General features: G+C 47.1%; 2 protein-coding genes across 2 annotated transcripts; one reads left to right on the top strand and one right to left on the bottom strand.

The window, feature by feature from the left end:
- The first annotated feature begins 1,590 nt into the window (after nucleotides 1-1,590).
- On the top strand, nucleotides 1,591-14,253 carry SLC6A20 (solute carrier family 6 member 20). Its single transcript, XM_053938384.1, has 11 exons — nucleotides 1,591-1,731; nucleotides 5,786-5,926; nucleotides 6,663-6,754; nucleotides 7,474-7,701; nucleotides 8,680-8,790; nucleotides 9,163-9,404; nucleotides 10,261-10,423; nucleotides 10,735-10,939; nucleotides 11,710-11,869; nucleotides 12,897-13,062; nucleotides 14,001-14,253. The coding sequence occupies exons 1-11, from the start codon at nucleotides 1,611-1,613 to the stop codon at nucleotides 14,148-14,150; spliced, it is 1,779 nt and encodes a 592-aa protein (XP_053794359.1). The 5' UTR covers nucleotides 1,591-1,610; the 3' UTR covers nucleotides 14,151-14,253.
- A 698-nt stretch (nucleotides 14,254-14,951) lies between these two features.
- SNRPD1 (small nuclear ribonucleoprotein D1 polypeptide) lies at nucleotides 14,952-21,171 on the bottom strand. Its single transcript, XM_053938371.1, has 4 exons — nucleotides 21,064-21,171; nucleotides 20,457-20,533; nucleotides 17,849-18,040; nucleotides 14,952-15,622 (listed from the first exon to the last, which is right to left on the bottom strand). The coding sequence occupies exons 1-4, from the start codon at nucleotides 21,075-21,077 to the stop codon at nucleotides 15,546-15,548; spliced, it is 360 nt and encodes a 119-aa protein (XP_053794346.1). The 5' UTR covers nucleotides 21,078-21,171; the 3' UTR covers nucleotides 14,952-15,545.
- Between the last annotated feature and the right edge of the window lie 247 nt (nucleotides 21,172-21,418).

Here is a 21,418-nt window from a genome sequence, read left to right as displayed (position 1 = left end):
AGCTGGCATGTTGCAGTTCTGCAGGCAAGACAAGAACTGCATGGATACTGCAAAAAAAAAATCACAAACTCCCTCAAAACTATATTACAGGCAACTTTGGCAAACCCTCATATTTTCCAAGGAGAACTTACATCTCTAGCACCACTAAAACACACCCCGAAGAATGGATGCACTTATGGAAGATGTGTAAACCTCTTGCCATCACCTGCTTTAGCAGACAGAAAAGCGGTATCCCACTTTGTGACTTTGGTAATACAGGTGGCTGGTCAGCAGGTCCACCTGAGTTCTGCTGCTGGGCTCAGCAGCACTGCATGACACACTCTGCAGTTCAGGTTCCTGTCCAGAGGCCCCAGAGTTGGAGTTCTCACACGTACCCACAGCTGGCGGCTTTGGCTTGGCCAGTGCCCAATGGGATGCTGGAGCAGCACACCCAGAGCTGGCTGGGACCAAATTCCTGGCACTGGAGGAATGAGACTGACAGCAGCTAAATGAGTCATACTTGTAAAATGATCCTGAAAAGTACCCTGGAAAAAAACCATTTAAACAGAGGAAGGAAGCTGAGTCCCTGGAGTTGCTCAGCTACTTTTTATTGCTGGCAGCCTCTTTCACTGGGAAGCCTGTCCAAAGTGGTTGAGCTCAAAGTGTACCTTGGCAGGGGCCCAAACACACAGGGTTCATGTTCAGACATGGTACCTCAGTGTGCCTTCAGACAACCCAAAGGCCCCCTCGATCCTTCTGCCTCCACAATGGTCACAGACACCTTTTTCCACTGTCCTTCATGTTTGGTCCCTGCTGCTTGAAAGTATTTTAAAACGGCAACCCCTCAGAAAAGTTCACGTGCAGCAGTGGGGTTTGAGCATGAAGGTAAGTGAAAAGAGACTGGCTGTTTCACACCGTCACACACATGCAGAGTATGTAGAGGGAAAGCATTATTCCAGGAGGGTCAAACTGGAGTGTTGTTAAGTGTGCACCAGGCTGGGGACCTGCAGGGCTGATAGGACTGTTTCAATGCCACTTTTGCAACTGGGGAGTGTGCTGAGTTGGTTGAGGTGCGCACCAGGGCACAGTGATAGGATGTCTGAGGGTTCTGTTTATTCTTACCCTAAAAGCACTGACAGTCTCTAAACCCAGTCCCAATTGTGTGGGAACCCCTCTTCTGTGCAATCAAATTCAAGCTGGTGCCTCATGCACATGAATGCCTCTCAGTAGGAAGGTAGCCCTGTGGGAAAGGAGTGTCCCATTTCCAAAACCAAACTGCAGCCCCGATGTTATTTCCTCACAGCTTCAAGTTGGCATGTGAGTTGATAAAAATCCCTCAGCTCACATCCTTCCCAGAAATGCCAGTCAAAACCCAAGCAGCTATTCACCCAAAAGTACCAATTTTATAGTTCTCTGTGTGTCTATAATCTATTTACCAGCATTCCTATTTCAGTATGTGCCTGTTAATAAGATTAGTAATTAAAAAGCTTGATAGGAATTGGCAAGCATAGCTCCTCCGCCTTTCCCTCCCCTCCGAGCCGGACTGGCGTGGAGTGTGAGGCACGGTTGGCAGAGTACCTGAGGGAGAGAAGGCAGGAGGCTGTGCTGAAACCTCTGCCTGCAAGAAAGCAATGGAGAAATCCCGACCCTTATGGGACAATCCCCTGCAGTTTGTTTTTGCCTGCATTTCCTATGCTGTGGGGCTGGGAAATGTGTGGAGGTTTCCATACTTATGTCAGATGTACGGAGGAGGTAAGTGTGGTTTACATTTTCTTGCTTCCCTCGAGGAGGAGTGGGGCAAGCTTTAAGTGCAAAAGTATGTTGTCCATGTTCATGCTCTGTCCACCCAGAAAGGTCCAGGGCAGAGAGGTCTGGCTTTCTGTTGTTGTACAATGTCTTTTATTGTGGCTTTATTTTATATATTCTTTAGCATTAGGCTTTTACCTGACAGCTGCCCCAGTATAGTGGCATTTGTTCCTGTAAGTGCAATGAAACAGTGGGAGGGCCCATGTTTTCTAAAAAAACTGAGGTAGAGTGAGAGATGTAGATCCACATAGTCTTCATTTATTATATTTTTGCCCCATTGAATCACTCTGAAGGTGTCAGAAACTGGTTCATGTCCTTGTATGTTTGTTCACCTCTGGGGACTTGGAAAATATTGAGAAGGGGAGATGATTACACTCATTTAATTTAAAGATCAGCTGTATTATTTCAAGTACCTGTCATTAATATCTTGTCTTTTATACAAAGCCTTACTTTAGGAGATGATAACTTGGCTGCAAATCTGCCTTAAAGTTGGCTGAAATGCCTTAATCAACAGGAGTTCCATAGCTAAAGCCTTCCAGGAACCTTCGGAAATAAGAAATAAATTGATTTGTCCTCCAAAAACAAATAAACCAACCAAAAAGACCCCCAAAACCCTCTTTGAAAGTTTATTCTCCTCCTGGGTCCAAAGTGAAGGAGGATGATGTTTGTGGCATATATGAGCCACAGCTGTTCTTTCTTAGAAATCAAAAGTCAGTTAATTTGACTAATTAAAGACCAGTATTAATAATCTCTTCTAGTATACAGCTACCATTTTTCTGAAGAATCTTTAGAAACAGGCTCTCTATAAGACAACCAAGTTTTTTACTGCTTCTCATATTTCATCTGTTGTCATAATTTGGGACCCGTCTCAGTCTTGCATTAAGGGACATGATAAGCATCTGCCTCACCTGCTTCTGGTCTCCTTCTGCCTTTTCTTCCTTTCAGAAAGAAACACTGAGATGTTAAACAACTTTTTGCTGTTTTTATGCTTGTTTTGTTGGCTTCTAGCTTACTTCTGAATGCACTTGTGGTGGTAGGAGTTGGTTCATGCTGCTGTTTGAAAAGCCATCTCAGCTCTGAGACTGCATCAGAGCTATCCTGTGGGATCAGGTCAGAAAAATCCAGGTGATATTGTGGGTGAAGTGTCAGTAGAAGATAGATGCTGCAGTGGCTGAATCTTTCTTAGACAATTCAGATAGCAGAAATTATAGATGTGCTGTAATTTTGCATATATTCCCCTCCATATGCTTTAAGGGTAAAGTGTTCATATCTGACACTGAACTCTAACACAAAGCTTAAAATGTGTTTCTGTACACAGTCAAACTGCATGTGATCAGTTCGCTAGCAGCCCATCACGGCAGACATCCTGAAGGACAGCAAAACTCGGACATTCTGGGGGCTTTGTGTCATTCTTTTAGCCAGTCATCTGTATTGTGGTGAAAATTCTCTGAAAGGTGGTGAAAATGCTCTAAAATGTAACTAATACTGGAACATTTGGTTAACCTGAATAGAAGCTTATTTAAGCTTCCCTGTTCATTGCAGGGGCATTGGACTAGACGACCTTTAAAAGGTACCTTCCAGCTCAAACTATTCTATGATACACCCAATAATTTTCTAAAAAACATGTTTTATAAGAATGTTTTTCCATTATTTTTCATTATATTTTCCATTATTTTTCTCTTCACCACTTATATTTGTGTGGGGAAAGGCAGCTCTTTCTTCAGTGAAATTAAAAGTCCTGACAGTAGGTTTTGCTTTTCTTGATTGTTTTATTCACTGCCCTCTTAATGAGGATTCTGTGGCTTCCCAGGGGTTCACAAAACCCACGCATACAGAACATCATTTCAGGAACTTAAAAGCTGGATATCCCAGGCACTGGGATTAGGGAGGATGCCAGCTTTTTTGGCATCTTCCTTGTAGTAAAGCACAGAGTCAGTCCCTGTCCTGCCCAGCAGGGCAGTAGGGCCCTTACCATGGATGATGCTGAGTATTTGCAACCTGAGTATTTGCAGACTTTGTAACCTGTCATTATGTTCATCAGCAGTTTGTCTCCTTCTCCTCCTTCTCCTTGCTGTCCTGCAGAGAGCATGACCTGAGCAGAGCAGGGCAGATTCAAACCTCATAGGTGCAGTTCCTCTGTCCCTAAGCAGGCTGGGCCAGGCTCAAACGAGGCTAGGCTGGATCTGCAGCAGGGCTGATGCTCAGCATCACTCAGCCCTGGGCGAGGAAGCCCCTGAGCACCAGGCAGGAGCCTGAGCAGGGGCAAGGATGCCACTGGCCAAGCCCAGTGCCTTGAGCAGAGCCAGGGCACACTCCGCACGTTTTGCCAACTACAGGAATCTGGCCTGTGGGCTGGTTTTTGCAGACAGCTGGCATGACCGGTGTTAATGAGCGGGGAGTTGAGTAGAGCTGATTCACAGCTGACAAGGAGCTAGTTTATCGGCTGCCCAGTCACTTGTGTGAGCTGTTTTGGTTCTCCTCTTTGGGAAGAGTAGCACTAGGAGCAAGATCTGTGTGCAAACAGGATGCAGAGCAAGGGGCAGGGTCTTAGCGCTGGCACCCCGAGCTGCAGGGGGACACTGGGGTGAAGAACAAGCCTGAAGGCATTTCTCCTCCTTGCCAGTTGGCACAGTCAATGCCAAACATGTGGCAGCGCTGCTGGGAGGGTGGAAAACCTTTGCAAGGGCCTAATGCTGATTCCCCTGTGGTACATGGCAGAACTCCCTCAGTGGCTGCTGGAGCAGTTTGCACCCCACCAGCATGGAGCGGCTGCGGGAGCTCTTAAACCTTCAACAGCTCCCTTGCAGCATAGGAAGTTATCTAACAGACTAACAAAGGGGTTGTTAATAACAAGAGAGCTGGGAGGTGGGAAATTAATTCCCAGAATAAACCGGATTATTGCTCTGTGTTTATTTCCAGATCTTTGCCTCAGTCATTGCATGGAGTTTATTCCTCTACAGTGCTGTGCAGAGCCCATTGCAAGGAATGTTAATGCCACAGATTAAATCCTAAATAAGAGATATTTACGTAAATATTTTGGCTTGCTGTAAAAAGGGAAGCAGGGAAGCCTTCACAAAAATCCAGCTTTTGACTCAGTCAGCAGCTCTTTCTGAAGTGAGCCCTAGGTCAAATACAAGGATTTTATTTTTTTCCAGCAGAAATTTAAGCCAAAGTACGTTCTGGTTGCCAGGCAGGAAGGTCCTTTTCCTTTCCTTGCTGTCAACCTTCCCATTTTTGCTGTTTCTCTTCCACAGCAGCATCTCTGTGGCTTTCCATGTGCAGAGAAGCAGGGATGAGCAGCCCCATGCAGGAGACTCAATGCCTGTGTCCCAGGGTCTGCTCCCATAGGTGGGGCCCTGGGGGAAAAGCCTTCATTCATTTGCTGGTGCTTGTGGGCTCAGCATGGGGATTTAGGAGCTTTTAAGTTTGTTTTTTTGGTTGTTTGTTTTCTGTTTTTAAGCAAGGCCAGACTTCAATATGTAACTCAAAACTTTCTGTTTGACATAGACATTGCTGTTACCTTTTCTTTGAGCACTTTGGCTGTGCAGCAGAGCACTCCACACTGAAGTAAATCTCTCCCTCTTCCTCTTTGTCTCATTATCAGTTACAAGGTCTGGCAGGTGGTTGGTTATCCTTTAACAGCCTCAACCCCCAGCATTGCTCAAACCGCTCAGATGCATCTGGGAAGCACTGCCACACAGCAGTGCTGACCAACACAGTTTAACAGCAGAAATCCCAGCCCTGCCAAGTCCCTGCGGAAAATTCCCTGCGGCCAGGCAGTCAGTGCCCACCAGCCTCTGGGACACTGCCTGAAACCTCTGTGAGATGTCCTTCAGGATTGGGCTGTGCCCTCAGTACTCAAGGTACCTGGACAGGACCAGAACCCAGACCCAGCCAGCCTCTGGGACACTGACAGCATGACTTGAACACAAATAGGGCAAAGTGGTGTTTATCTTGCTGCTGATCTGCTGAAAGCTGACTGTTGGGTTTGTTCTCACAGGCGGCTTTTTGATCCCATACCTTATCATGCTGATTGCCGAGGGCATGCCGCTGCTGTACTTGGAGCTGGCCGTGGGGCAGCGTATGCGGCAGGGCAGCATCGGCGCCTGGAAAATAATAAGTCCCTACCTTTGCGGTGTTGGTATGTTCTCAATTTCCATCTTTATTTTCCAGCATGCAGGGAATGTGGGTGATTTTAGATTGGAGAGCTTTGTCTTTCAAAAAAGACCCAGGTGGGAGCTCAGGTTTTACTGGGTTTCACCAGTCTGAGCAAAGCCAGACACCTCATGGCATGCATTTATCCTGTCCCTTGTTGAGCACTGGGGCCAGACCCCAGCTTCCTGTGTTGGGTCTGGATGCAGAGGTGTGAAACCCCCTGCCCTCACCCATACTGCCAAAATCATGTTGTGAAGGCCAGTGCTAAACCCAGCCCTTGGGGCTACCTTCACTGGGCTTTGGCCCCAAGAGCACCTTCCCAATAAGCTCAACATCAGTGATAAAATGGTGCCTTAATTTCCTACTGTTCCAGTCTACCATTTACCAATGTCCACTCTTAGCTACATTTTTATGTTATTAAATTACCCTGAAAAGCCAAACTATCATTAATTTGCATAAGCAAACTTTTTTATTTTTAAATTATACACTGAATATTCTAGGCCCCATGACCTAGAGTATCAAATCTAGGTCAGGATAGTCCTGGTGGGAGGAGGAGGCAGTGACTACTGTGACAGGGACATGCCCTGTGCACATGGCTGTGCAGGGACAAAGCCTCTCCTGTGTCAGCCATGGCGGTGCTACTCCCACACCCCACAGATGTTGTGGAGCCCTGGGCATTTTGGGGTTTTCTGCTGACCAAGTGTCTCCCTCCATACCCATAGGAGTTGCCAGTGTTGTCGTCTCCTTCTTCCTCTCCATGTACTACAATGTGATAAATGCCTGGGCCTTCTGGTACCTCTTCCACTCCTTCCAGGTGTGTCGGCTCCCAGCAGCCCAGCTTGGCCCCACTGTGGCTGCGGAAGGTCACAGAGCTGGGTTTCATTGGTGCTGGATGTTGCATGGCACCATTGTCAACTGGGAATGGGGAGGTGGAAGGGTGTCAAAAGCTTCAGAAACCCAGGGCTTTGCTGGAGGGAAAAGTGAGGCAGTGATGTCCTCCTCCATGGTCCTCCCAGAGACATTGGCCATTGTCTTCTCCTCACCATGCAATTCAGGTCAAGGCCAGGCTTGTGACGCCTTGGTCATGTGTGCCTTGGTGGCAGGGTGTCCTGCATCCTGGGATGGGCCTGTCTGGTGGCAGGGGAGAGGTCTGGCCCCACGGTAGAGGCTTGGAGAATGTCATCCTCAGGGGAGAGGGTTAAAGAGGCTCAGTCCTTGAGGAGAGAATCAGTCTGGTCATCCTGAGGGATGAGAGCTGATCTGTCCTTGAGTAGGGGGTTCAGAAAGGGTCATCCCCAGGGGAGAGGATGAGAAAGCATCAGTCCTTGGGGAGAGGGTCATTGCCAAGGGAGATTGTCAAAAGAGATCATCCCCAGGGGAGAGGGTCATCCCCAGCCCCGGCAGCACCATGCAGAGAGAAGCAAGCCCGGGCAGAAAGCAGCCCTTGCCATCATCCTCCCTGTTCCCCACTAGCACCTCGGCTCTCCCTGCCATGCCGACAGCCCGCACTCACTCCATGCTCCTTCCTCCCAGGACCCCCTGCCATGGGCCACCTGCCCCCTCAACAGCAACCGCACGGGCTACGAGGAGGAGTGTGAGAAGACATCGTCCACGCAGTACTTCTGGTACCGGCAGACCCTGAACATCTCCCCGTCGCTGGAGGCCAGCGGCAGCGTGCAGTGGGAGCAGGCGCTGTGCCTGACGCTGGCCTGGCTCGTGGTTTACCTCTGCATCCTCCGCGGCACCGCCTCCACCGGCAAGGTGAGAGCAGGCACAGCCCTGCCGAGCCCGGAGGGGACGTGGGGAGGGGAAACGAGCGCTGGCAGGCAGTGAGGAATGGCTGCTGTTCCTTGGGGTCACAGTATCCCCCGCGGAGCACCGAGCTCTGCTGCCTCTGCTGCCCTGTCAAGTTGCAGCTGAAGCAAGATCAATCAAAACGCTGAGTGATACTGAAAAAATAATCCAGGGAAGTCCTTTAAACACAGCCAGCTCTCTCTCATGGCCAGTTGTCAGGCTGCTGGCCACGAGGAAAGCCATCTGCCCCAGCAGAGCCATGTCAGGAGACGTCTATTCCTTGGTCTTTGCAAGAAAAACAAGGCATCTACTGGACATTTTTTGCTTGCTTTTTATTCACAGCAGAAGTTTTGAGGAAGTGGGGAGAAAAACCCCAATGTCCTGGCTGAGCCTGCACTAAGCAGCAAGCAAGTAATCCCCAAATCGTCTTAACCAAATACAGAAAGCCAAGAGACTATAAACTAGGAATAACCTCTTAAACTTGCTGCAACTGATTCAATTAAATTTTTATTCAATTTGATTAAATGCATGTTTGATTTTTACCTTTTATGAGCTCTGCTTGCCTTCCTTGTAGAGCAAACATGATGATGATCATGTGATGATCACCTTTGCCTAATGAGTTTTTGATAGATGGTTGTGAACTGTTATGCCACTAAATGATGTAGAACTGAGTTTGCGAATGCTGCAAATATTTTAGATTTTTGTTTGATTTCCAATCTAAGAGAAGATGCTTGGAACAGTAGCACAGGTCTTCAGTATCCTTAAAAACTTGTTTCCCTAAAATGTAAATCTAAAGCTAGATTTATCTGATAATATTTCTTTAAAAATTAATACAGGATAACAAACATATTAATGGAAATTATTTATGTAAAGTGAGTCTGACATAGCAGATTAGCTTTGTCTTATGTATTCTTTAGACCAAGGTCTTTCCCTCTTTCCCCCCAGGTCGTCTATGTAACAGCCTCTTTGCCATACTGTGTTCTCATCATATACCTCATCAGAGGATTAACACTTCATGGAGCTGTGAATGGGCTCGTCTACATGTTCACACCAAAGGTAGAGAAAAACTGTATTGAAAATTTCAGGAAATGTTATTGGTTATTGGGCATGTAAGTTTTTAAAAGGTCTTGGTCCTCCTTTTTTTATACTGAATTTTTGCTGCAGTAACATAGGTCTGGCAGCTGGAAACCTCAGCTGGGAATGGCTGGAGATTGCCATGGTGCCCATAAGCTGCTTGCTTTTTCCTGCAGAAAAAGACCTTCTTGTTAGCATAACCTGTTGCTTTCAGTCAGAGCAGTAACCCTGCCCAGGAACACCCCTGACCTGTAATGAATGCACAAAGGGCCCCATCCCTGCAGGCTGGAAGGGGCAGTGCTGGGCACTTAGTGGAACTTCATGGTCTTTTGCTCTCTCGTCTGGCTTTTGCAGCTGGAGCAGTTGTCAAACCCCAAGACCTGGATCAGCGCTGCCACACAGATCTTCTTCTCACTGGGCCTTGGCTTCGGCAGCCTCATTGCCTTTGCCAGCTACAACGAACCCAGCAACAACTGCCAGAGACACGCCATCATCGTGTCCCTCATCAACAGCACCACCTCCATATTTGCCAGCATCGTCACTTTCTCCATCTACGGCTTCAAGGCAACCTTTAACTATGAGAGCTGTATCAACAAGTAAGAGTGTTTCACTGGTTTTCCGCTGCACGCTGTTCTGGGGCAGGTGAGGGGGGAGGTAAATTAATAACAGCATGCAGCACTGCCAGCACTGCCCCAAGACCAGAGCTGATACTGCTCTAATAAAGCTAAAGGAGCTATTCAAAGCGATGAAGCCTGAGATGAAAGGTCAGAGCGCTTTGCCTTTTGACACCTGGGTGCTGCTTCCAGACACAGACCTGGTCAAGAGGATGAATTTGCCTGGGCAAGTCACAGAGGCACTTTCCCTTGTGTTCTCGTCCTGGTCCATGCTCCAGGGAATGTGGGGGAGCTGATTAATAAATGCAGTGATGCTCAGATCCCCTCTTTTTAAGGTTAAGCCCTTAAGTTCCAGGAGCTCATCCTCCTTGGCTGTGATGCTCTGCAAGTGCCCAGCAGCCTGCAGGATTGTGTCCTATAGCTGCAAGCTTGCGTGCAGTCCCTGGCACAGGGCCCACGGCAGTTACATATTTACTCATATTTTTAGAGCTTTCAATCCATCTGTTGATCAGAAAGGAAACCAAACTGCTAGTCCTTGCTTGTTGACAAAAGATTTTAAAGATGGTGGGGTGTGGACGTGAGACCGTGGGGCAAAGGGGAAGAGACACCAGCCAGCACTGGCCAGCACCCAAGGTACCTGCCTGGGAGCAGCAGTGTGGGCGCAGGAGCTGCTCCCTTCCAAGGCACAAATGAGCACAAGGTTGCCAGTGTCCCGACTGGAAGTGCTGCTCTCACCCAGGGACACTGAAGCCCTGGGACCAGCAAAGCATTCCCGTGGAGCCGATGGAAAAAAGGGATGAGGTCCTGAAAGCCATTAAATTCCTGAAATTCTTCCCAGGGTGATCCTGCTGCTGCTGAATGCTTTTGACCTGGAGGAAGGCTCTTTAACAGCAGACAATCTCAGTGAGATGAAAGATTACCTCATGGCCACCTACCCACAGGAATATGCCCAATTAGTGCCACAGATTAAAAACTGCAGCTTGGAAGCTGAGCTAGACACGGTGAGTTGCCATGTTGTGGTGTCTCCTTTGCTCCCACTGAGCCCAGGCACCCCATGTGAGCTCAGGACCTGCCTGGCCAGGGCTGGGGATCATTTCTACCCCTCAGGATGGGGCAGGGGCTCACTTGGGTCATTGGCATCCAGTGTCCATGCAGTTGGGATAAACCAGTGAAGACCTCACCTGCCTTTGCTGTGCAAAGCCACACCTCAGCTGTACATTGTCATGACACAGAGTCACTCTCTTTTGTTTTATGTCCTTTATCGCGCTGAAGAGCTGCCTGTAACTCAGTTTTGTCCTGTTATCTCCATCAGGCTGTCCAGGGGACAGGACTGGCATTTATAGTCTATTCGGAAGCGATCAAAAACATGGAGGTGCCCCAGCTGTACTCTGTGCTCTACTTCTTTATGCTGCTGATGCTGGGCATTGGCAGCATGCTGGGGAACACGGCTGCCATCCTCACGCCACTGACCGACAGCAGGGTCATTGCCTCCCGCTTTCCCAAGGAGGTCATCTCAGGTAAGCACCTGCCAGGCTGCAGCACAGGCCACACAGTGAGCAACGAGTGTGTGTGTGTGTGTGTGTGTGTGTGTGTGTGCAGAAGCTGTGGTGTCCACTGCTGTTGAGTGAAGTGCTACTCCACTCTCTGACCTCAGGTGAAGCAGGGAATAGCAAATATGTTGCCAGAAGGGTTTGCCTGCCCTTGTGAAATCCTGCCATCCTGTGCAGCCCTTTCCTTTGGGAGCTCCAGGGCAATTGTGGCTGTTTATTTCCAGGCTTCCCAACACATCCAAGCTCCTTAAGACTTGTCTCTCCTGACTGGTGAAACTCAAAGGGAGGGTACAAATGGCAGCATAGCTGCAGCGAGTAGCTGTTCAGTCACGTCGCCAGTATCCCAACCATGAACCACCTCAGTCATCGGTCAAAAGAAATATGTGCTCCTCTCTGGGCATGGAAATCAGTTGTCTTACCTTAAAACTTGTTTTAGCTGCATGCCCAGTGGCAACAGCAGATGCTGCATGCACGTGTGACAAGGCTGTATCTCAGACTTGTTGTCTTGACCATGTCAGGGGTGATGTGCTGTGACTGTGCAGGTCTAAGGAGCAGCAGTTTAATGACAGTAACACATGCAAAGGGGCAGGTCTTTTCCACAGGGGAAAAGAAAATCCTTCTCCTCAGAGAGAGCTGCTCAGCAGAAATCCCACCAGCTTGTTAGTCACAAGAAGTGTGACATTTTCCCTACACAAACTTCCAGGTGTAATGGCAGGATCCCTGTTTTATCCACGCAGGTGTTGTGTGTTTTATGAATTGTATAATTGGCCTGATCTTCACCATGGAGGCTGGAAATTACTGGTTTGACATCTTCAACGACTACGCAGCCACCCTCTCGCTGCTGCTCATCGTGCTGGTGGAAACCATTGCTGTGTGTTACATCTATGGGATAAGGAGGTAAAACCTGGAGCCCTGCTTCTTTCATAGTGAGACAGCCTGGGGAGCGGCCATGGGCCAGGAATAAAAATACTGCCTTGGGATAAATGTTTCTCCTGTGCTATAGGATCAGCAAGGGGATGGGGGTCTCCCCTGCCCTGAAGAGCCCTTCCAGGGCCTTGTCTCAGGGCCATGAGGGGCCAGGCTGGGCTGACACTCTCTCTGCTGGCAGGGCAGTACTAAGAAGCTGTACACACAGCTCCCTGCTCTTGTCTTTGGTCTCAGGAGCAACTTCTGCCAAAACTCTGCTCCTCCCATGACAGGAATTCAGTACGAGCACAAGAGTGCCAGTAAGTCTGGTTTCAAAGGTGGTCACCTCGCACATTGTTTGTCTCCCAAGGCAATCCTTGTGGGTAAAAGGAAGCTCTGGAATCAGAAGTTTTGAACAGCAAAGGCATTTGAAAATAGCTGAAAGGAAAGGCTTCAGCATTTGCTTTGTTAGTCTGCCAGCACAGAGGGTGTCCAGGCACATACGTGGTATTTCCTCCCTGATGAGTTCAAAGCCTTCGAGTCAGATCCAGGTCTCCTGTGAGATTTTAGGTACCATTCCCACTGTCAGCACTTCCTTAAAGACAGTCAGGTAACAGCACCGAGGATACTCAGCTACACAAATCCAGCTGTTTTCTCCACAATACTACAGCATCATTCCTTCCCTCTGTCAGCTGACACCAGTAACAGCCTGAGCTTATGATTCAGGCAGAATTTTCTTGCTGTACCTATTGCTAGCTCCTCTCTGCAACTTGGGATTCTCTTGGAAGCCTCACTGTCTGATTTCGCCCTCACTGTGATTTTGGTGAGCCAGCTTTTCAGACAATAATTCTCCACTCATTTGTGGTCAACTGTACTCCCCTTTCTCATCTGACATACTTGATTCTGTAGGTGGTTTTTGAAGTAACTCAGAACAAGGTATTCATCGAGTATCTGTAGCCAATCTCAAAAATACACATTTGGTTTTCTTCACAAAAATGTTTGGTTTTCTTTTGAACAGATTTGAGAAAGATCTTTATACCATGATTGGATGCAAGCCAAACTGGTATTGGAAAATTATGTGGGCTTTTGTTAGTCCACTGCTTATTATAAGCCTATTTATTTTTTACCTCACCGACTATATCCTCACAGGAACATTGCAATACCAAGCATGGGATGCCACACAGGTAAGAGTTTTGGGTTTGGGCTTTCTTTCTGTTTTAAACCTTCCTTAGTTCCTGCAAGGATACAAGCTTCTTTCCTAACTACACTGTTCCACAAAATGGCCTTGTGGAAGTGAGGAGCTGGAGTCAGGGCCATCCCTTAATTTTGTGGAAAGGAAAACCAGGGAAAACTTGACTTAGTGATGACGCAATGATTCTGTAAAATCAACTAATTTCCCTCTATGATTCTTAATCAACCCTTCATAGAATTAAATTTAATTCATGTTGAAGACCCAAATATCATATTTAAAAATACACTTAAACCCCCCTACTTTTAAAGTGTATTTATTAAAGTGTATTTACTTTGAACAAAATTAGTGGTACTTTAACAGAACTGAGCTGCTGCTGGAATAGTTTTCATAATTTCCATATATATTTTTCTTCATGGCCAAAACACTTTCTTAAGAATACTGGACTGTGCATTTATCACAGAGCAATTACTAATTGAAAATTAATCACTGGTTTCGTAACATTTTGTGGAAATGTTTCCATCATGCAGGAACAAAGCACATAATTGTTTTTATGTCATGGCCAATTTAGGACTCATGGCAGGCTTGCCTGTTGACTGGGTGTCAGCATGAGCCCACAGGCTCCAGGAGAGGAACAGAGACTGACAGAGGTCAGGGCCCAGCCACCTCATTAAGAAACACAAACCAAGCCAAAATCTGCTCTTTACAAAAGCTTGCAGAAATTCCTGGCAATCCTGTTGTCAGCAGCTCTGTTCTTGTCAGTTTCCAGTGTGTGTGGTTGGACAGAGAACCACACCACCAACGGCAGCTGTGGACTGCCATAGACTGAAAATGCTTCTCAGAGGTCCTGCTTAGATCCATACACACAGCTTTGTTCCTGGCCCGACTCTGGGACAGACCCCACAGATCCAACACTGCTTTTCTCCCTTGCAGGGGCAGCTGGTGACCAAGGATTACCCAGGCTATGCCCTGGCAGTGATCGGGCTGCTCGTGGCATCATCCACCATGTGCATACCCCTGGGAGCACTAGTGACTTTTATAAGGAAGAGACTGAAGAGGGAACGAGTTTCAACTGTTGCATGAAAGCTGACAGCTGGATTTGGGAAGACCTTACCCCCGTCACCAGTGACTGGGCACTTCTGGAAGACAGCAGCAACCATTATTTGTAGCAGCTACTTATAGAGTTGAGAATGGTGGGTGCTATATTGACCAAAAAGTGCTCTTGGGAGGTTCCACAATGGTTTGGGGGAAAGAAGCTCTTCTGTAACAAGATGAAGCTTTAAAGTAGCCTCTGTAAGAGGTGAGGAGAAGAGCAGCTCACAAAATGCCAGCTAGCACAAATTAACCAGCACATCAGCCCATTACACAACATTAGATGATTATTTTCCACTGTTGTAGCACTTCCTGTGTGGAAACATGAACAACCAAACATGTTCCTGCACCGATTTACCAGCAAATGCCCCCAAACCATTCAAGACACTTAAGCATACTCATTGTTTGAAATTACATCTGTATTTTGTAAACAGGTGAAACTGTTGAAGTCTGGCAATGAGAATGTGACAATTGCTTTCCTACATGGGAATAATCAGCAGGATGGCACTGGGAGAGAAATGTGGCTAACACGGCTTCTTTTATACTTGTGTCCAGCAAAACAGTGAATATATATATTTATATATGCATATATCTATATATATGCACATGTGTGTAAGCTGCACAAGTTCTCCCATCTCCAGAAGTAAGCTTCCAGTTCCAGTATGCAACTGTGCACTATGCTGTACTTTGTATTTTCTAGGGATGTACTTTAAGTACACTAGAAGATATCTGTGATAAAGCTGCTTTACAAGCCCCACCCAAACAAAAGTTTGCCATATAATTAGCTTTGACAAAGTTCATATCCAGGTATTCTTTAATCATCAGATGTAACAATCCAGCAGTTCCCATGGACCTGGTTAATTTCCCTGTGCAAATGTTTTATAAAGAAAGCAACATGTTTAAATCGCAAGCTTAATGTAATAGAAAACATTAAAATTGTATCTATAAACTTTAGAAAAGGTTGCTCTGAAGAACAGTAATAGAGACACACTCATGGGACAGGGGTTCTTAATACAGTGTCTTGACTATGGAACCATTAGAAAATGGCAAGTGCCTTAGAAAAGAGGGATTAATTTCAAACACTGTTAAAGCACAACACAAGTCTCTCATTCTGGGGCAAAAAGCAAGAGGAATTGTACAGCCCCCAGGGGTGGGCAAAATCTCGACAGTGACAACCAAGATCTGTGAAGTCTGCAACAGCCTTAGGAACAGGACACACATGCCTCCCTCCCCAGGCTTTGCTAACAAAGGAAAGACACCTTTTCACATTTCAGTTTATTAAAAATGAATACCATAAACAAGACCTGTACAAAATAAACCTGAAATTGCCTAGAATATGGTAATTGAACACAATTGCCCAGAAATTGCCCAGAATATGATGAGAAGTTATCGTCTTGGGCCTCCTCTTCCTCTTCCACGACCTCGGCCTCTGCCACGGCCTCTTCCACGGCCTCTTCCAGCAACTTGGCAGGTAAAAGAAAAAGGGTAAATAAAGTGAGACTGAGGAATACTTTCTTTTTTATTAAAACATTCTGTATTGAGCATAATCACCACACAGCTTCCCTGTGATAAGACATTAAGTTAGGTATTCAGTCTGTTAATGCTCAGTAAGTTTCAGGCAATATTTTCATCCTTTGTGTTAGTACTTCCAGTATACAACTTCCACAGACTACTGTCTGTCCTTGACTTCACTGCAGAAAACAAGGGCGTAGTTGGCTGCTCCCAAATGACTATGTAATCTGACAGGAAACCAGGATTCCTTTTTTTTCTATATATATACAGTCTCGTTTTTTAGAGAGAAATGCAAATTTTGACATGCTGTGAGATTCCCAAATCTATCCTGTCTCAGGCACCATGTGGAAGGTCAGCATTTTGAAAGGATCCCAGCATCCAACAGCTCCTACTGGTCTCAGTTTTGCCTCTGCCAATTGCAGATGTGATTTTAAGGCAAAAGTCTTGACTGTGTGCTCCCAGTTTTAATTACTGCTATTTAATTTTACAGAGAAGACAGAATCATAGGACAGTGCAGGCCACAAACCAACTTCTGAATGTCATATGATCCATAAGGTGATAATGTGCCTTTGCATCTCTCTCTCCCAGAGAAATGTGACCCACCAGGTTGCAAGGACACTCCACAATCTTTAGATTATTGGTTCATTTCAAACGTGTTTGTGAGTGCAGGGCTCAAAAAGATACTGAAAACGCTGCTGAAGTGGCTCTCTAAGAGACAACCACTAGCACCCATATTCAAGGAGCAAGCTGTGACAATTAATTCTGGGATGTAGGTTAAAAATGCAGAAAAGACAGAAGGAGCAGAAACACAGGACAAATCTGACTTAAGCAAGGTGTCATTATATTGCTGGTAATACACTGACCCTGTAAAATCCATGGAAGCATCAACCCCAGCTGGAGGATGACAGCATCAGCAGGCAGCTGTGCTCACCAAGTGCCAGCACACTTGGACCCAAGGCACATGTGGCACACACACCCCAGCCAGTATCCTGCCCTTTCCTGACCACTTGCCAAGGACAGAATCACGGGTTTTACACTTCTGAAGCCCAAGGGCATTTATGGATTAAGGCAAAATACAGCACAGCTTTGGTCTGAGAGCGCTTCCACACACTGTGGATACTGGGAGCATCTGCTTTCCCCAAAGCTGACACCAAGTAGGGATGTTCCTGTTCACACCATGTCATGAGGTTCAGGAAAAATGCAATCCAACCACACTCATTCCTCCGTGTGGTCAGATTATTCTTCATGAACTTGAGAGGAACAAAGCCCCTTTGGGAGCTTTATCCTTATTCCCTATCAAGGCAGCAGCTGCAGTGCTTACACTTGGTGCTGCACAGACGAGGTTCTTCACCAATGCAGAACACCCTGCATGCCCACATAGTTCAACACTAATTACAGGAGAAAAGGTACAACATGATTTTAGAGCACAATTAGCTTTCACTTACAGCTCAATGTTTTTAAAACACACAGATTAACTGGTGGGTAAAATATATACTGCTGCTGATTTCCTGGGGTTTACTGGAGACTCATCTTCAACAGTGTGGATTAAACTTGAGTTACAGTCTATACTGTTAGGCTTCTAAGGAGAAAGATTTTTATTCAGCAGCACATTGAAAAAAAAAAGTTCCAGGAAGAGCAGAAGAGCTGAGACTGGAACACTACTGGGAGCCAAAGCTGGACATGCGCCCACTGGAATACAGCCTCAATTCCCTCAGGTTCTCAAGTCTCTCAAATTCATAGATACCATTTTTAACCCCCACCAAATTTCAGTGAACCATTCAACACCATTTGAGATACTGTCCTATACTTATTATCTGTGTGAAGCTCCCCATACAGACTGGAGAAACAGAGACATCTCGAGAAGAGGAAGTGTAAATCTCTTTGGGTGCCAACTGTAAGACTCAAATAGGTTAAGACTTATTCAAGCTGATAAACATTTACATTTTTAAAAATAGATGCATGAAAAGTCATAACACAACTTCATGTGAATGAAGCTCTGCAGATGCCCAGGAGATGGGCAAGGCAGACTGAGCCAGTGCCGTGTCAAACCCTCAGCGATGAAGGAATTTGATACCAAATGCAGATGTTGACAGACTCAAATCAGACACCCTCAAACTCACAGAACTAAAATGCACACAAAGGCAGAACAAACACAGACTAGGAAAGCACAAACTCACCTGCTTCTCTTTTCTTGGATTTGACTTTTGGTTCAACATCCACTAGCAAAGTATCCAGAGGCAAACTGTCCGGCAGAATGAAGTATCGGATGTTGTTCCCTCGAATACTCAGTGTCTCCAGCTGTACAGGCTCTCTGTTCTTCAGTGTCATTTTCACTGCTTTGAGATGTGTGTTCATACTGACATCCACTCCTGAAACAACACAAGCCTCATTTCAGGGATAAGGTCTCTTGTTGCCTGTTTTTAAGTACACACATGAAATAAGATTTGTCCTGCTCATCAACACCTGTTTCTACTGCTCTTTAATTACTTCAGCCTGTCACAGAATGAAACCACATCTCTTGTCTCTCTTGAATTATGGCAGTTACCATGAGAGGCTTTTAGCTCCTCATGGTTAGAGATCTTTATCCAGGTCCTGGCAATATTATCCAGCTGCTTTGTAAATGATTGAAATAACTCCTCTGAACAACAAATAAACCAGTGCTTATTACAGAAGGCTAATACTAATCTTTAGTCCTTTAAAAAGAAGTAAAACAAACCTTGGAGGAGGAAAAATAACCTGGGTAATTTCCTTTTTCTGTAAGCCTTAGGAAAATCCAACCACAAAAGCAAAATTTACCTTCTGATAAAATACATTCAACACCAGAGTGAATTCTCTATGAAAGTACATAAAATACCCCACTGCAAGAAACAACCACTGTGGTTACGAACTCTGAGAACAGCCAGTACATAAGAATTGTAAGGAATTAGTACTGTGCACACTGTGCTGTGTTATGCATAATTCTGAACTGGAAAAAACATCTCAGTTGGATGCATGTACTGTGTAACAGCCGTGAGAAGCAATTAAAAAAAAAACAGAAGTTTTTATTTTGCATATCCAGAGCTTTAGGTGGGATCGGATTTCCAGCTATGAAGGTCAAAATGACGGTGACTTTATTTTTCTGTCCTCCCCCCCCACCCCCCTCAAGATTTTACACATCTCCAGCCAACCCAGTTCCTTGGCTGGTGTGAGGGGCATTACACAAAACCTGCCCCTTCAGTCCTGCTCCTGCCCTAGAGCTGGGAGGAAGAGGATATTGTGCAATGTTTTTGCGGATTCTTAGCAGCAAATGAGAGAGGCTTTGCTCGACAATTAAACCTGAAAGAGCAGCAAGGTCAGGAGCCCAGCAGAGTGTTTGCTTCCCATCTGGCTGGGTTCAGCAGAGTGTGCTGCAATCGGGAACCAAGGTGGTTCACTCAGCTCTAATCAAAGCTGATGGATCTGGCTGCAAAATAATGCCAGTTTTCAACTCTGCCAAATCCCCACAGATGGTTGCTGGCCAAAAAAGCACCTCAGCAATACTCTGGAATAAAATTCAAACTTAACAAGAATTGTAACTTTTTTATTTTCCAAGAGTGCCTGGGCAGAAGAGCTTCTGAAAGCCGCCTGGGGGTGAGTTTAGGAAGGGAGATGCAGCAGCTTCCTCAGCTCAGCCGTGAAGGTTTGCCTCATTAAACACATGATGCCCCACCTACATCCTACCTGCTGTCTCCAAGCACAGCTCACAGGAACACTCTCAGAACGACGTCCCTCGCTGAGGTTATTAAAGCAAACAAAATTGCTTGCACATGTTTTAATACCTGAGAAACACATAATGAACCCTACAGAATTCCCTGCAACTTTCAGCTCAGTGATACAAAGAAGCACCTGGTAATCAGGAACTCCCAGGAACCCAGAGGACAGACCTCTGGCAGCCTCAGGAGAGCAGATTCTCTTGGCTAGGATTCCTCTTTGCCCTGCATCCCACACCCATCTCTGCCGTTTTCAAACCCACCTCTCATGCAATCAAACATATGCAAATATGCATTTCCATCTAGATTTGCCTTAACAAAAAACGTGCTCAACAGAAATTAACTTTATTTTTTAGTCTACGTGCAAAATTTAACCAATTTAAGACCACATCAGTTGGAAAAGGCTGCCCAAAGAAGCTGTGGATACCCCATCCCTGGCAGTGTTCCAAGCTGGATGGGGCTTTGAGCAACCTGGTCTACTGGAAGGTGTCCCTGTGCATGGCAGAGGGTTAGAACTGGATAGTCTTTAATGTCCCTTCCAACCTAAACCATTTTGTGACTCTGTGACCGTGCTACTAAAATTCTAAGAGACTACCAAGCAAGGTTTGGAAGAGTTTACTTCCTTCCTCCCGAGCCTGTCTGCAGGCAAAGCTGCAGCTGGGCTCAGAGGCTCCCAGTGCAACAGCGAATTTACGGCTCCCAGCAGAACCTTTAAAACAAAGAAATCTCAGTCCACCAGTAATGGATGGACTCACCCACTACTACACATCAAAGACAATCCGTGACCCACTGAAATTCGCAAGTACTTTCGTGGCTGCCTATGGAGAGTGGCTGGTCACAGCTCCCCACTGTTCCCAGCAACTCCCGACAATATCCAGACACTTCTGCAACACAAACACACCTCGCGCTTGCACACAAAGCTATGAATTACAAAGCCCATCTCCTGCATTCCCCTGTGCTGGTCCCCGCAAGAGGGAGCACAGGACAAAAAACTCATTCAAGCCGCGGCTGTTAACTGTCTGCCGAAAGGCGAGTATTTTGCTGCATCCTGCCGTACCTGTGATCGTTCCATGCACCTGCGTCCCATTCTTCAGCTCAATGGTCACAGTCTCATGGCTCAGCTTCATTAGAAACCTGGGAATTAAAAAGGCATTTTAAAAACTCCAAACCCGTTCACTTCCACATAAACCCGTACGTGTTCGACAGGCAGCACCAAGCAGTTCCGCATCCTGAGCTCCCAAAGACGGCGCTCACGGATTCTGCTGGGGATGTCCAGTGACACACTCCACGTCCTGCCCAGCCACCGGGAGCTGGGACGCTTAAGTGACACACTGCCGGATCCAGCATCTACTTCCAGGCAAAACGGCCATTATTGTACAAAGAGGGAACCATTTTAAAAATCGTTCCAATCCCGGGAAAGCAACGCTAACCCGCTCCGCGGTTCCCTCCAAAAAGGACGCGGGGGGGGGGGGGGGGGGAGCTTTGCCGAGCGACCCGCGCAGGCCCGGCACAGCAGGGGCCGGGCCCGGGCCGCTCCCGCTCCCGCCCGCGGTGGGGGGAGAGCGCGGGGCGGCCCTGAACGCGCGGGCTCGCCCGGCACTGCCGCCGCGGCCGGGCGCGGGCAATCCGCCTCCATCCGCCCTCATCCGCGCCCACCCGCTCACCTGACGAGCTTCATGGCGGCGGGCGGGCGGCCCCGGGCGCGGAGCGGCGGCGGGCGGGGAGCCCCGGGCGAGCGGAGCCCCGAGCACGGCGGGGCGGAGGCGCCTCTCGGTCAGGCCGCGCGCGCCTGGACGCTGCCGCGACAGCGCCCCCTAGCGGCCCGGAGGACGCACGGCGAGCGCCGGGCAGCGCCTGATGCCGCCCCTGGGGGAGAGGGTGGGGAAAGGGTGAGAGGATGGAAAAGAGGGATGGAGGAAAAAGAAGGATGGGCATGATGGGAAGGAGATGTGAATAGAAGTGCGGGGACTTGGTCTATGAAAGCCTGGCTTTTTGTAAGGTTTTACCAGCTTGCCTTCC

This window comes from Vidua chalybeata, chromosome 1, assembly GCF_026979565.1.
Source record: "Vidua chalybeata isolate OUT-0048 chromosome 1, bVidCha1 merged haplotype, whole genome shotgun sequence".
NCBI lineage: Eukaryota > Metazoa > Chordata > Aves > Passeriformes > Viduidae > Vidua > Vidua chalybeata.
The sequence above is the reverse complement of the archived record's forward strand: the minus strand, read 5'-3'. Positions and strand labels throughout refer to the sequence as shown.

Excerpts from the sequence above, each read along its gene's own strand:
- SLC6A20 (XM_053938384.1), top strand. The coding sequence starts at position 1,611 with ATGGAGAAATCCCGACCCTTATGGGACAATCCCCTGCAGTTTGTTTTT. Across the intron at positions 9,405-10,260 it reads TATGAGAGCTGTATCAACAA|GGTGATCCTGCTGCTGCTGA; the intron begins GTAAGAGTGTTT and ends AATTCTTCCCAG. Across the intron at positions 13,063-14,000 it reads AAGCATGGGATGCCACACAG|GGGCAGCTGGTGACCAAGGA; the intron begins GTAAGAGTTTTG and ends TCTCCCTTGCAG.
- SNRPD1 (XM_053938371.1), bottom strand. Across the intron at positions 18,041-20,456 it reads GGTGCATGGAACGATCACAG|GAGTGGATGTCAGTATGAAC; the intron begins GTACGGCAGGAT and ends GTGTTGTTTCAG. Across the intron at positions 15,623-17,848 it reads ATCCAAGAAAAGAGAAGCAG|TTGCTGGAAGAGGCCGTGGA; the intron begins GTGAGTTTGTGC and ends TTACCTGCCAAG.